This window comes from Hetaerina americana, unplaced genomic scaffold, assembly GCF_022747635.1.
Source record: "Hetaerina americana unplaced genomic scaffold, ioHetAmer1.1.p SCAF_2, whole genome shotgun sequence".
In the NCBI taxonomy this organism is placed as follows: Eukaryota; Metazoa; Arthropoda; class Insecta; order Odonata; family Calopterygidae; genus Hetaerina; species Hetaerina americana.
Window position 1 is genome coordinate 74,427,458 of NW_027286763.1, and position 15,703 is coordinate 74,443,160.

General features: G+C 36.4%; 1 protein-coding gene across 2 annotated transcripts in view; it reads right to left on the reverse strand.

The window, feature by feature from the left end:
- Nucleotides 1–15,275, reverse strand: part of LOC139687982 (solute carrier family 12 member 8) — a 28,117-nt gene extending 12,842 nt beyond the window's left edge. Inside the window, exons 1-9 of one of the 2 annotated variants that reach the window (XM_071585368.1) lie at nt 15,188–15,275; nt 13,666–13,922; nt 11,756–11,936; nt 10,767–10,912; nt 6,689–6,923; nt 6,043–6,244; nt 5,822–5,922; nt 2,932–3,065; nt 546–745 (exon numbers count right to left, since the gene is read on the reverse strand). In XM_071585368.1, coding sequence (XP_071441469.1) covers nt 546–745; nt 2,932–3,065; nt 5,822–5,922; nt 6,043–6,244; nt 6,689–6,923; nt 10,767–10,912; nt 11,756–11,936; nt 13,666–13,881 — 1,415 coding nt within the window. In that variant the 5' untranslated portion in view covers nt 13,882–13,922; nt 15,188–15,275. Of the gene's footprint in view, nt 1–545; nt 746–2,931; nt 3,066–5,821; nt 5,923–6,042; nt 6,245–6,688; nt 6,924–10,766; nt 10,913–11,755; nt 11,937–13,665; nt 13,923–15,040; nt 15,063–15,187 lie in introns of those variants that run through there. The other variant, XM_071585370.1, reaches the window with a different exon arrangement.
- Between the last annotated feature and the right edge of the window lie 428 nt (nt 15,276–15,703).

The window sequence follows — 15,703 nt, forward strand, 5'->3', positions numbered from 1 at the left end:
TAATGCACAATAAATATAATGTGTTCAAGCATTTTTAATTCATAACAGCATATTGTCATACTGAACTCTAAGGATTAATTAGTAACTTTAATATGGCAAAATCAGCTTTTTCATGTTTAACAGTAAGAGCCCATTAAAAGAGGTTTCTTACGGGAATGATGTACCTGCATTCACATAGTAAATCTAAGTTTTCTTTTTAAAAAATATCAACATATTGCAATATTTGCTTGAAAAAGAATATTGTGGATAAAGATTTTTTTTTCCAAATTTGGACCTTTTCAGACAAATTAAAAGGATAAGAGCAATCGTAGGGGAGCTATGTTCATATAAAACACAGAAGATATTACTTCATTTCATCATGACTGAAATTTCATCCAGTTGAATAGCTAGGATGTATCAACAAATGGTTCGGTATCCCTGGAGCGAAAAAGGTACGCACATATTTGAATTTATTCCCTACCACTGCCTTCCTTTAGATTTTGAAGCGAGTATTGAAGAGATAGTAATCAGGCTCACAGTAATAAGGATTCTAGTCACTAACTTACCTAAACCTTTCCTCACGTCGCATCTGAATTTCAAAAGTTTGTGCAAGAGCGAAGTAGGCATAATCAATTGCTGCATATGTCAAGAGAAAAGGCATTGTGACAATAGGTGCCAATGTGTTGATTTGGCCAACCAAAATAAATGACAATGTCACAACAGCTACCAGGCCCATTGCATGAACTGGAACACGGTTAGGTCCACGCTGAAAATAAGGAAGAGCATATTACTTGTTGTTGGACAGTTCATTTGGAATTATTATTACAACATACAATTTTTGAAAGTGAAAACACAAATATATCACAAAAAACCTATCAAAAAACCACAGCAGCAAGAAAATCTACCATTTTATATAAACGATATATCTACATAGCAAAGATCATCTGGGGGACAGTAATCACATTGTCAAAACAAGACTTGTGTCCGGTTGGTTAAGTGTTAGTGAATTTTAGGTTAAAAGAAATACGGAATCTCTAGAGAGATAGTTAGTCACCAATTAAATGAAAGATATCAACATTCAGATTAAAATAAATATTAACAAACAACTCTCCTTTTAAAAATAGTGGAGAAATTGCTCAAGCTGCTTAAGGTAAATATATATGCAATTATGACTACTACAGCAACAATTTCAAAATGTAATTCTAAACATAATATACCAAAATCAATAACAACAGTGGTAAGGTGGTTTGCATTTACGTGTCTTAATACATAAATACAAATGCCACAATTCCTGGCTGATTCATGGAATAGCAAAGATATTAGGCAATATTCTGTGAATTGATACCGGCCTAAGCTAATGTTTATTCACAAAACATTTCTACTATTACAGTCATCAAAAGACTTGACTTCTAGATTGGTCCATTAAACACTGTATGTTTAAATGATAAATTCTCAGAAAAAATTTGGGTTCCGAGGAGGAGAAAATGTCAGGGTATGAACTTAATGAAGTTTTATCAGGTCTTCAACCAGGTCAGGGGTTCCATGTTGATTGACGTCTTGGAGCATGACTCGAGCATTGTTCTGAGGGCAGTGCATGCCAGCTCAACATTTTCGCAGTCTTGTATATATTTCCTTGGTCACGGGTCAGGTTATTCACGATTGCTTTTGATGACTCGTGACGCTGCTCCGTAATCATTGGGACCGAACAAGCAGACAAGTAGCTTGGTCCCATCAAATTTAATGGAGCAGTCCATACCAATTCTGTGTTCAGCAATGGCTGATTTCTCAATCTGCCCCAGCTGTTGGTGTCCTTGGTGTTCCTTTACTCTGGTCTCTATGGTTTGCCCCATCTCTCCAAAGTAGGCATCTCTACATGCACACAGGACCTGGCAAATGCCTGGGGTCTTTAGGCCATTTGGGTCCTTGGCCCGCTCTGTTAGTTACTGGGACCAAGTTATTAAAGAAGCTATTGAAATACAGATGGAGAGTATGAATTTCACTAGAGATTCCAGCTATTCCCTTAGCAATTCGCGGAAACCAGCACTGTGGAAGGTTAAAGAAAGAAGGAAAATAATACAGTGCCATGGCGACCAATCAGCAGGCTCCAACTTATTTTCCTTTACCACAGACCAATGACAAAACCTGACCCATGGTCACATATATATAAGATGACCAAAATGCAGAGCTGGCACTCATCAGCCCTGAAGATGATGCTCTAGTTGAGCTTCGAAACATCAACCAACATGGAACCAACGACCTGGTGGAAGACCTTCGAAAACTTCATTATGCTGATATATTGGGAAAGCACCAGATCACACTTCAGCGTATGCATTTTCATTTGCTAGATTAATACTGATAAGGGTATTCTTAGCTGATATGTGATGCTTGCTGAAAACTAAAGCTAATGAATGTTGTCACTTAATCAACATAGGTTTCAGATTCCCTGTGAATTACTCATGTACACAAACTTCACATTAACATTTAGGGACTTACATGTAAATAATGTAACTAAACTTTTTTATGGTATTGTTAGTTTAACTTATTGTTATTTATAACTGTAAAGACTGGAATTTAAAATTGTACCACTCAAACTTATATCTCCAGGTCAGAGATTTAGTAATGTAGTGATGATAGCTGAAACAATTTCACTAGTAACTCTTAAGTTAACCAGTAAGGTGAATATCACAATATTCATTTATTATTTCACAGTATTCATTTATCATCATGATGGTAAGTATGAATGCATGATTGCGCAGAGTAAGTATTTATGCAGCACGCTGATGCTGGGTGGGTTGGATTCCCATACTCGTTTCTTTAGTCTCAAAAATAAAGACTCTGATTTTTTAACCTTGGGGTGGAAAAAACTATCTAACACACAGAACAATACAGCATGAATTAGCTCTACAATTAAACATTTTATTATTTTACAAGAAAAATGTTAATAAAACTTACCCCTCTACCAAGAAATGCAATGCCAGGAATTACATTTTCATTAGCAATTGATTGTAAGACTCTGGGAGTGCCATACATGGCACCTAGACAGCTAGACATGGAAGACACATACAGCCCAGCAAGTAGAAAAAATTCTATTCAACATAATAAAGAAATATCCAATGAACATTTTTAGTATTTTGGGTCATTGAGATGTACATTTCATGAAATTAAATCACTTTGACAGCCATAAAACTTGAAATTTTGAAAATTCTTTTTTAAAACATTAAAAAAATGATACAAATCAAAGGCTTCATTTTCCGGCATATCCCAAAGGATGGGTTGCCAAAAGAAATATGTACATGTAATATACAACTACGAGGGTCATCCGGAAAGTAGTACCCGTTCGTGAAATAAAGACACAAAAGTAAATATTAACAAACATAAAAAATTTTATTTGAAAGAGGATACTTTAAACTACTTCTCAACATAATCTCCAAGCAAATTAAGGCATTTGTCATAACGTGTGACAAGTTTCTGTATTCCTGCTGCATAGTCCTTCGCCGCCAGCTCATTGAGATACGCGAGGGACCCATCTTGCACAAATTTTTGCATAATGCAGATGGTGTTTAACAATTTCATGAACAATTGTTCGAGAAACATTGGGAAAATGCTCACAGATGTCATCAATTGTGACGCGCCGATCGTTCCTCACGAATTCGTCAACTGAGCTCACCAGTTGGTCTGTAATGACAGACGGTCTCCCCGAACGCTCATCGTCGTGTGTGTTCCCCCTCCCCATGTTGAAGTTGCGACACCACCGCCGAACAGACGACTCGTCCATTACATTGTCTCCATACACCTCCTTTAATTGGCGATGAATATCACATGGGCGAACGTTTCTTGCATTGAGGAATTTAATCACTGCCCTCACTTCACAACTGGCGGCGTTCTCAATTTTTTTAAACATTGTAAACAATCACAGAAACAACACAGGCAATGCTAGCGTCACGCAACTTGGCTCAGAGAAGGCAGACAAGCCACTGAAGCTATCTGACCTCGTCCAGCGGCTACTCGCGTCGTCAGCACTTCATGCGGCACGAACGGGTACTACTTTCCGGATGACCCTCGTAATTCACTCATTGACCTCCAACGTGGCAAGTATAAGATTAATAAATACATTCAATAGCATTCAAATATAGTACATAATTAATAAATAAAACTTTTGTAGCAACAGCACATCAGGAAAATACAACTCACTTTATATACACCAGTGACTCAGCAAGTGGGAGTATTCTGCACAAATAGGGAGCATTGAAAAATTAATTTTTACTTGCTCCTTAGATTTGATTATTGATTAAATTTGTTACAACTGTTGGATTCTGAAATATTAATTCTATACTATGATGTAATGTATGTTTAAGTTTATGACTCAGGCATTAATTTCTGAAAATATATAAATGATAAACAAAAAAAGTATATTTAAAAAAAGTTGTTTTTTCAAAAAAGGTTTTGAATGATTTTAATTATGTTTCAAGTAATATAATGGCTTCATTTATTATATTGTTAAAGAAGAATAACCTTCCAAAAGCTTCACCCAAACCCTGTGATTTCCTGAGCAACATCTACCTGCAAAACCACACTTGAAGGGGGAAAGGAACTTCAACCTGTACTCTGAATACCAGAATTTCACAATCTACAAGGCATAGCATGAATTAAGCTCTAACTTTATATATCATATTAGTCCACGGGTATTTTACTGTGGTTACCATAAGCCTAACCTAATCAGTTAACTCAACCCCCAATGTCATCAATAGCCAAGCCAAAAGTTCACTATTATTCACTTAACTCCAAGCTCAATGGCAAGTGAAAGTCACACATTTTAAACAGGGAATTCATGAGGTGCTTATTGAGTTCCCATAAAGATCTGATACCCATAGAATCTACAAAGCTTGGATTTAGCTGAGATGTTCCAACAGATAGAACTAGATATGAACTGATTACCATCTGGTACTAGGCCAGATGCATTAACCACATGGCCATGTATTTTAATATCAGAACTCATCTTTCAGGATAATGTGACACATAGGGGTCTCAATTATCTGTTTATGTCTATAGGCATAATTTTTTAAGATGTGCACTCAAACCCCAGCTACCTGTTTAAAATATTACCACTTAAATTCAACCATTTCTTAATTGTAAAAAACAATATTTAAAGTAAAATCAATTAAGGGAACACAACAAGATTAGCAATTTCAATCTCAACCTTGTGTAATCACATATTGAGATTATCTTAAGGGTATAAAATCTAAACTTGAAAAATCCAGAAACTATAAAATCAGATGTGACCCTTGAGAATGTAAATATATAAGGCAAACTAAACAGAATGTAAACATTAAGTCTGAGGGACAAAGCAGATTTCAGAAACAGCCACTTGAGCATTCAGCAGTTGCTAAACATCGTGGAAAACAGGACATCCCATCACATCCGAAGACCTCTCACTACTGTAACACACTGAAATCAACAAATTAGACACATGGGAAAGGCTTTACATACTATTGGAGTATTGGAGTTAACTTTCTGCAATTTCAACATATTGGCTTTGGATTTTTTTCTTCTAAAAACAAAAAAGAAAGTGTCAGGTATATACACTAAAAAATAAATTTTCGTCAAGAGATAAACAGTAGGTCATGGTTGAGGGATAACTGAAGTGTAAACAGAGGATAGGAATGTTTTCAATGAAGATAAAAGATACGAGAGTATGAATAGGAGAATTTCGGGCAGAGTGTTTGGGAAGAGTTACCTGAAACTTGCACTAGCAGAAAACCAATAGCAATTAAGGCAAAATCATATATGATAATTTGCATACGTTTTTGCAATGAGCCCAAAAATATTAATGGTGCAAACTTACGCAATGCTGACACTTTGGATGCAAGCATGAAATCTGTAAGAAGAGCATGCCGTGCACAGGTACATCCCAAAAACAGCACAAAAAGAAGATATAGAAATGTCCTGAAATAGATTAAAACCAAAAATGTATACGTAAATTCAGAGCTGCTAAAACTAATAATAATTATCTACTATTAATTGTATTACTCTACTAATAATAAGTCTGTACGTATAATTCCATACCCAGTTCCTAATGCTGATAAGGTCCCATTTGGAATGTCTCGGGAAGGATGCCTTAAATCTCCACTCATATTGATCCCAGCCATCACTCCAGTTACAGTAGGGAAGAAGATTCCAAACACAGTGAACCAATTATTTCCACTTTCATATTCAGGAAAGGTATTGTTCAAAAAATGGCCAGTGAGCCAGCCATCAAAGCCACTTGCTGAAAGAATAAAAGTCATGTACTTGATTAAAAGTAACATTTGAACTGAACATACTGTCAGAAGTAACAGAACAATTCAATGAAATTAAAAAGGCAATACTTCATAAACAAAAAAAAATACACAGAAAATTTGATGATTGAAAGGATATACAGTAGAATTCTAATATAAAAAGTATGGTAAATAATGAGAATCTCAGTATAACAAGTTATGTCCAAGGCACAGTTTATTTTCCTAAAACTCACACTAAAATAAACTGTTACTACCATGGACCTACAGTGGTTGCTCAATATTACAAATGATTAAATATGTGTATAATCATGGACATTCTAGCATTGTAACCATGTTCTATCGTCAAGTGCACATGTTGTCCAACAAATCAGCCGGTCAATAAGTAAATTAAAGATATCGATCATAAGTGATGGAAAGGTGAAGCTAAAACTCACCTGGATCAACATGAACAAAGGAGCCAACAGCAAAGTCTAGCGCACCCAGCAAAAGGATGATTAACAGGGCAAACTGCAGCTTGACCACCCACTTTACACCAGCAATGTTGATTACACCAAGTAGAAGAACAGCAGCAGCAGAAAACCCCCGTTCAGCCCAGGGCCACTCTCCCAAACCAACCAATTTAGCAACAGATTCCCCAAAACCAGTAACATTTAGGGCACAACCAACAGCCTGCAAGAAAAAGCAGTACAGCTGAAGGAAATCCAAGGTACACCAAGAAGTAAATGTATGTTTTACATGTCTACTGCTACAGGAAAAACCCATTCATCAGAAATTAATAATCCTGCACTTATTGTTTCACTAGCCAGATTTTTTTTACTATTCTCTAGTAATTGTTGATTCCCTCACCCCTGATAGCTTGTTGGATCTTCCATTCAATTATGCTCTAAACTCATATAAAAGTGTTTGTAATTTTCCACAATTGGAAAATTCTCTGCGGAAAATTATTAACTTTTTTAATATGGATATCAAATAATTCCACAAAGTGAAGCCTGAAAGTGTTGAGTATATAATCCATTGTATCTCAAGCTGTGTCCACTCCATCTACATGTGATTCTTCTTTGCCATAGTGTTCTCCATATTCTCTTTTCCTCATCTGTGCTTCTATGAATTTCCTTGTTCCTAACTTTATCTTTCCATTTAATCTTCACCATTTGGAATTGCAATCATTGCATGCTTCTCCAAGCCCTCTGGTAGTTTTTCAGGGTCGCAACTATCTTTGATTATTCCAAAGAGGGCATCCTTCTCTTAGACCCAGGGTCTTATTTCTCTGTTTCTTTTGTTAACTCCTGGTACCATATTGTTCTTCAGGTCTGTCATGGCTCTGAACAATTTACTTCTCAGTATCTCCATGCCCATGTCATGGTAGCCTAGGGGTAGAACGTTGCACTACTGACTGAAGAGGGCACAGGTTCGATTCCCAGGCAAGCCTCTCTGAGCAACCTCAACTCCACCCAAGCTGTGTGATTTTTTTCAGGTATCAGATCTTCCTGGGGAGCCATACCCAGCACAGGCACTGCCCCCCCTACCCAGATGTGTGAATTGCACATGCCTTTAGGTTTAATACTGAGGGAACTACCATCACCAACAAAACTGACCCCTGGGTTGATTACTGTGTTTATGGTTTATCTCAATGCCCAGTTCATCTTCTATCATGATATCTTATTTTTATTATTATTTTGATAATCATGAAGTCTTTTTCAAGTGGCTTGGGCCCTTGGTAGAGTACTTCAATCCATTACTTTGATCGCTACCTAATGTCGCCACCTTCTGTTGGTACCTTTCCATTAGCATTTTGGATACTTAGGAATTGCGTTTATTTACCCCTGAATTACCTCCTCACCATATTATAGGGTACGAGGGTACGCTGAAATGTAATGCACACATGCTTGTAGACCACAAACAAAATGACCTTCAACACTCCTGGTGACATATGGTAGCAACATTCCCCCTCAACATGTATGAGCAGGTTTGAGGTCGCTTCATTCATCCTGTACATTTCGAGAAGCCAAAGTATGGAGCTCTGTTTTAGTGCTATGTTAACGCAAGTTAAACAGCATGCAGTTATCAAATTTTTAACTAATAAAAATGTGACTCCTATTGAGATTCATCGTAGTTTAAAACTGTTTATGGTGACGATGCTGTTGATAGATCTCCTGTAAATTGATGGGTTGAAAATTTCGTGGTTGTGAGCCTGGAAAAGCCATATTTGTTGATGAAACTTCTTTTGACTGTGTTTTGGGATGCTCACTGAGTTTGTGAGACCGATTTTCTGGAACGGGGGTATTCCAATCTTCACGAGGGTAGAGTCCTTTAAATACTTGGGTGCAACAATTACTCACGATCTGTCCTGGGGAAAGCACAAACGAGAAATATGCGGTCATGCTAATAAAAAATTGGGATTTGTAAAAGAGTGCTAGGTAAAATCGAAAGAAAAAGCCACGAAAAAGTGAAGGAACGATGTTTTCTTGCCCTAGTCAGGCCCAACCTAGAGTATGCTGCCAGTATATGGGATCCTCAAGAGATAAATTTGATTTCAGAATTAGATCGAGTTCAGCAGAGGGGGGCTAGATTTGTCAAACATTGTTATGACCAACGCAGTAGCGTAACTACTTTGCTAGAAAATTTAGGTTGGGATTACCTTACACAGCGGCGTTTACAAAATAGATTAAACTTATTGAAAACATTTAAAGATGGGTCCTTTTCCAATGACATCATGAACATAATACGAACCCCAACATATTACGGGCAGAGGGATCATGAATATAAGATTAGAGAGATAGACTGCAAGACTGACAGGTTTAAATGGTCATTTTTTCCAAGAACAATAAGATACCAGAATGCTTGTAATCGAAATCCCCCAGGAGTCAGCTCGACACAATTAGTATTTATCTACAAGGTAGGGACTACGCATGGTTATACGAGTATATTTATATATTTTTTTTGCAGGTTCCCCCACCTTTCCCCATCCATTTGAAAAATCCTAACCCCCTCATCCCTTACCCTTTCCTCCTGGTGCTGCATCCCCTGCCACACACCTTTTTGGTGGCTCGCAGGGTATTGATGTACATTTAAATTCCTCTCAGCATAGACAGACTCTAAAATACCTCCGACATTGAGTTTGTTGTGTTAAAGGCAGCCTGGCACCAAATCTTGCAACATGACAACACTCATCCACACACCTTGCGCGCAACTGGAGAGGCTCTGCAAAACCTGAAATTTGAATCGATTCCACACCCTCATTCTCCCAATCTTGCGATTTTTTTTTCCTCAACTCAAGAGACACCTCAAGGGTAATCATTAAACCTCAGACAATGAGGTGCAGGCAGCAGTCAAGTCATGGATTCAAGAAAAGTTGAAAGAGTTTTTCAGGGATGGAATGAAAAAACTTATTACACATTTGGAGAAATGTGTTAGAATTAATGGTGACTATGTTGAAAAATAAATACCGTATTTTCCCATCGATACCGTGCATTTTCAAAACAAAAATGTTCATATGATCGAAAAAAAATGACGATGCGCATTATGTAAAATGAAAATTGAAAAAATACAAACATTTACTTACCTATGCACACAATGATTTAAAGAAGTCTCACAAAAATAAATTAGTCTGGAAGCATGCCTTTCCAATTGCATCCTATTTTATACAGATCTGCTACTGTTACAGTTATTTCATCTCAATATCCATGAGAAAAAGGGTGCATGGTATCTATACAAATTTATGAAAACTACGAAGTTCTAGATGCACTTTATACATTAGGTGCGCATTATCTATGGGAAAATGCAGTATATAATTTTGAAACTTAACAATTGCACTTTAATGTTCTTTTTGCTCAATCTTACTATTTGTTTTTGTTCGCGCTCAACAAGCATGTATGAATTCCTTTCCAGCCTAGCCTCATATTTTACTATTTCGTTAATGTTGTCCTTGATTTCCTTGCATTAGCTTTCTATCCACTCTTCATTCTACAACTATTTATTGAAGATTCCCTCAGTTCCTTTTTTGGATGCTTGTATTTTCTTTTTGCCCTATGAGGTGTCTACTTATGCTGTTATTCATGGTCACTTAAATTTCACCCACTTGCCTAAGAGCTCCTAATCCACTACTTCGGTTAAAATACTCTAAATTTCATTCCAATAGTCTCATATATTACTTCTATTTTTCTGGTAATGGTTGTGGTAAACTTTCTCTTGCTTCCTTTTCCTCCAGTATCTTTGTGCTCCAATTGGGTTCCTGTATCACTTCCATTATCATCTTATCACAGTTGGCCATGACCACCAGGTTGTGATCACTATTTATACCTGTGCCAGGGTAGCTCTTACATTGCTTAAGTGGTCCTTGTATCTCATTCTGACAAGGAAGTAGTCACAGGCATCAACTGGATTTCAAAGTTGAACCTCAGGTCAGTAACTTAATTCACTCGTTTACTAATTGACCTGTTTTCAACATGCTTTTCAATTATGAATTAGTATTTCTTATGTTTAATATCAAGTCAGTAAATAATGATGCCTCACCTGCCCAAATACATATAAGATTCCAATGGCTCCACCAAAACGAGCTCCAAGAACATGAGCAAGAAGAAAATAAACGCCTCCACTCTCCACTCTGCATCGCTCACAAATCCCCACTGCAGACAAAACAGACACCAAGACGACACCAACTGCAATAATGATAATATTATAGCAATAATTATAGCAACAGGTATGCATAATGAAATGCAACGGGCATCGGAACAGGTGGGAACATGAACTTCATTAATATTAACTTTTCTCTCTGAGCATTTCAAGCATAAGCAGCAGTAGTAACAGAGTGAAGCATCAGCATAAAATATTATAAATCACTAAAAAGGTAATAGTAATAAAAAACCAGATGTTGGTTGATCTGGGAATCAATTGTGCGAGAGACAATCTGTTGCATATTTAATTAAATATGACATTAAGAGAGATGATAAGCAGAAAGACTATGAAAGAAGGGTCAAAAAATAACTTAAATCTCATTCAGTGTTTTTGAGCATTGCTCAAGAACAGGCTAAACTGTTACATTTATAAATATACTTTATTAGTCCACATGATTGCATAACAGGATTTCAGTTTTATTTTTCAATTGCATAACTCTGAAAAAAATGCCATTTAGCAACAATGACTACATATAATGACTATGCTACTAAAAAAATGAAGATTATCGGGCCAGAATCAGTTTGAATTCATCAGTAAATTTTACACTGGATAATATTGACAACTACTGATAATACTTAGGCATGACAAAAATAGAGTACACACCCATAATATGGCTCAACACTATGCAAGACTGAGGATAAGTCATAGAGTGAGCACCAGCAACAGTAACTACTTGTGCTCGAAATTTGAAAATTATAAATAGTGTAGCAAATACACAAGTGACAGAGGAAAGATATTTCTTATTATAGATAGAGCAAAAGGTGTTATTCTCATTATGAAGCACATGAATAAATTATAACAAACAAGCAACATAGAACGGACATTACCTGTAGCAAAAATTATTATGATAGCACTCAAAACTCCTGCTTGTCCCACTATCCACCCAGATCGTAAAAATACTATAACTCCAAATATATTTATGAGGCAGGATGTAAACACACCATCCCATGTGCCAAAAAGAACTGGCTCAGAAATGAAGAACTGGGACTTCCACCATGGCTTATCTCCCTGAAATATAGATATATTTTCAAATTCCAAGAAATTTATGCAGAAATCAAATCGAATAAACCCAAAAAAAGTTAAAAGCTCACAAAATACTAATTATAAGCAATGAAGATTGAGCAATTTCAACTCACTAATTGTTCAATTAACAGAAAGAATTAAACAATTGCACTTTTTCACATCATGTACTTTATGAATTGCAAAACACTAATATATTTATTCTGTAATTCCTTATAAAGAATCAAATTCCAAATCCAAATTTTGTAAAATGGAAAAGTCACCATCAATTAACTTTTTCTTGAAGCTGCTATGCTGTACCTTTTGGCATAAAAAATTTTGGGCAAGTGATCTTGATGAAAGCTTGGATTTCGATTCCTTTTAAGAATAGATATTTATATCAGTGAATTTCGGAGTATTATGAGGTTGCAGGGGGTACTTGAGGAGTTCTCGTCAAAAAAATTGGAGAATAAAGATAAAGGGGCACATCTTATACCAATGAGGAAAACCATATGGGCAGGCATTGAAAGTGTTATCCTTTCATTTTAATAGCACATCTTGCCATCCTAAAATTTTTGTGGAGAATGTGGAAGGAGTTACTGGCAAGCATGATAAGTGTTACACTCAGTCAATTGATCAACAAGTAATTAGGTTGTCAAAGACACCAAATAGCAAGAATTATGAGAGCTTTACTTTGTGCTGTGGCTTCTACAGATTCGAAAGATATTTCTAAGAAAATATCAAAGCTAGATGTTGTTAACTGGAATTATGTAGCTTCAAAAGAAGTAAAATCATGCCTCACATAGGCCAGATTATGTAGGGTCAGAGAGTGGTAAAGTAACATAGGCCAATTTGCCTTCTAGTTGTAATGTTTATCCTCATGAATGCACCCAACCACTGTCATCAACCTGAAGGTTGATATAAAGTTGAGGGTAGAGCTCACCTAGTACTAAGCCCAATGTCTTGAGACATACATACATCAGGAGGTGGGCAGCCCTTTTCCCTGTGCTGCCTGTGGTTTCCCAGAAAAATCTGATAGCCAAAAAATCATACAGGTTGAGTGAACCTGAGGGTGCCCAACCAAATTGAACCCAGAACCTCTGGTTAGTAGCCCGGCACTCTATCCACTGGACTACCACATCCTCATTAATGCATACTTAAATAATATCCAATTCTCTTTTCACACAATCTTTAAAAGCTACAGAACCTGATGTGATATCAGGTTTGACATTTCACAAAGTTCAACAAAGACCTTTCTGTTTACAATGAATACTGTAGTGGTTGTAAATTCAAGACAATGAATTCGATTATGAAATATCTGTATATTTAGCATTTAAAAGTGAAGGATATAATTCTAATTAATTCAATGAATTTATCAAATTTATTATGCAGCAAGGTATTTCACAGTTATTTGACCTTTTTCAATATAGTAATTTGATAGTTTTTTAAATAAAAAAAGGATAAGCAGAAAAAAGCCAACATTTTTAAACAAATACTGATATTAATTCAAAGGTATCCAATTTTGTAGGCATTAAATGTTTTTGTTCATAAGATTCCATTTTAATACCCATTTTATACAACCATATAGTTATGGTTTCATATCCCCTCCCACTAATAGCCAATCATGCATTAATCAGAAAACTGGCTTATTCCATAAAATGCCATAGTCCCCTCAGGTTCCAAATGAGACAAGCTTCACTTTATGAGGTACCAGTTAAGTAATAAATTGAAAACTCACTCTCTCCTGAGCAAAAAGTTCATTGTCTCCAGTGGCATACACTGAATATCCCTCACTACTGCCACCAGCACTGTTAATGCGCTGTCTGCCTGCATCAGAGCCAAGTCCATAACGGCCCCAGTCAACAGCGGCTGAGCCACCAGCACTACCATTTCTGCTTTGGCTGACCTGATGTGGTTTACCAGAAGGGGACTTTGGTGATTCCATTGTTGGCATCTTAAGTTAGTGAGTACAACACTCACTATGTGTTAAGTTTCCTGAAAGGTCAAGTAAAACAGTTTGCTATACTTGGGCCAAAAAACTTTTGATAAATTAACAGGTGCATTCAGAGATAAAACAATTCCACTTCCCAATTAACCTTCATTATTATTTTGCTATGGACGCCCCTGGTTGCATTTCATCCACAAAGGTTAGTTAGACCAGAGCAGTGAACGAGATAACCCAGCAAGTGAAGTATTTTAAGAATCTCAGCAGAGGCCACATAATATATCCTCTCGACAGTCACTGCATACAAAATTTACAAGGCAATGTATGAAAGAAAGGGTTCATTCGGCTAGCCTAAGATCATTAAGTTGTAATGCCATTTAATTCAAAGTAAAGACCTTGATGTTTTGCATTCCATTACATATTCCAACGGAAGAATATTTACCAGTTCCATGACCAATCTCTGATAGACAACGGAAAAAATGAATTAATAATTAAGTATCAATTCACCTCATAAAAATGTAAGTTTTATAAATCAAGAAACCATGACAGTCCTCGACAGTTTGACGCAAATTTTCTCACGGCTAAAAGAAATCGAATCAAAGCACAGTCAACGAAGAAGTCTGCAAAATAGGAGTATCCTAAGTAGGATAAACGAGCGCTAATGCCTTCTTTCGACGCCGGAGTGACTCATTCATCAACTCAAACGTTTTAGCACGAAGTGATCACATCCACAAGATAATTACCACATAGATCATTTCGTTCCTTCACATTCATCGATAAAATACGGAATACCCACACGCCAAATAATCTAATTCGATTGTTCATACGGTATTATTCAAATTTTATCGCAAATATATTGAAATACACTGAATTGAACTAAAATTATTGTGATCTTCTGCCAGATATATTTTTTCGAACAGGATATTCGCCACTACAACACGTTAGAGATGTGCAGCATAAACGGTATTGACAATTCTAATTATTTTTGCAGGCCAAAATTAATATATATTCGCGAGGATGACTCAAAATCCTACATGAAAAATATCTTTAAAAGGCTAGTCTTCAATGTTGGTTACGCCTCCTCAACATCAGAGGACGTCAGCAACATATGGCCGTCACTTCAATGTAAATAATAAGCACAAAACCAAAGCAAAACCTATAAGTTTACCGTGAAAACATTTCAAACTGCTCCATTATTTATAAGGCTTCACGAATGACAAGAATGAAGCTATCAAAATTCACAAAATATTAATTAATAGCCCTAAGTAATCTTATCAGGACAGATAACCAAGTGATTGAAGATAAAATACATTACCTATCAAAAACATTGGAATCTGAGAAATCGCGACATGAGATAATCCACCTTAACGTATTGCTGGCATACGACGTCACGAATATTCTGACACTTGTTTGGGTTGGTCTACACGGCGTGAAGATAGCTGCGGACATCGATTATGTACCCATGCGCGCAAAGCACTTCAGGATATCTGGCCTAATTGTATAGTCAGCATATGATCAACTCTCTCTGGTGCAGTTGGAAATATCACCATGAGACTCATCAATGCAATAATTGTCTCAGAATAATTAAAATTTGCTGATGGAGTGTAGATGAAAAGGTAATTTTGGTTCAGCTGTACCACAGCTTTAGATTTTCTATTAGGAATTAGATGCAACTGAAATAAAGAGTTTGATTAATCCTTTGCTGGATCATGAACGGAAAAATTTCAAATGAGCCAGGGCCTTGCATAATATAGCTTCAACATTATGGACCAGGAAAAAATGCACTGACAGTGTACAGGTAGTGATCATTACAACTCGTTCCTAGATAAAC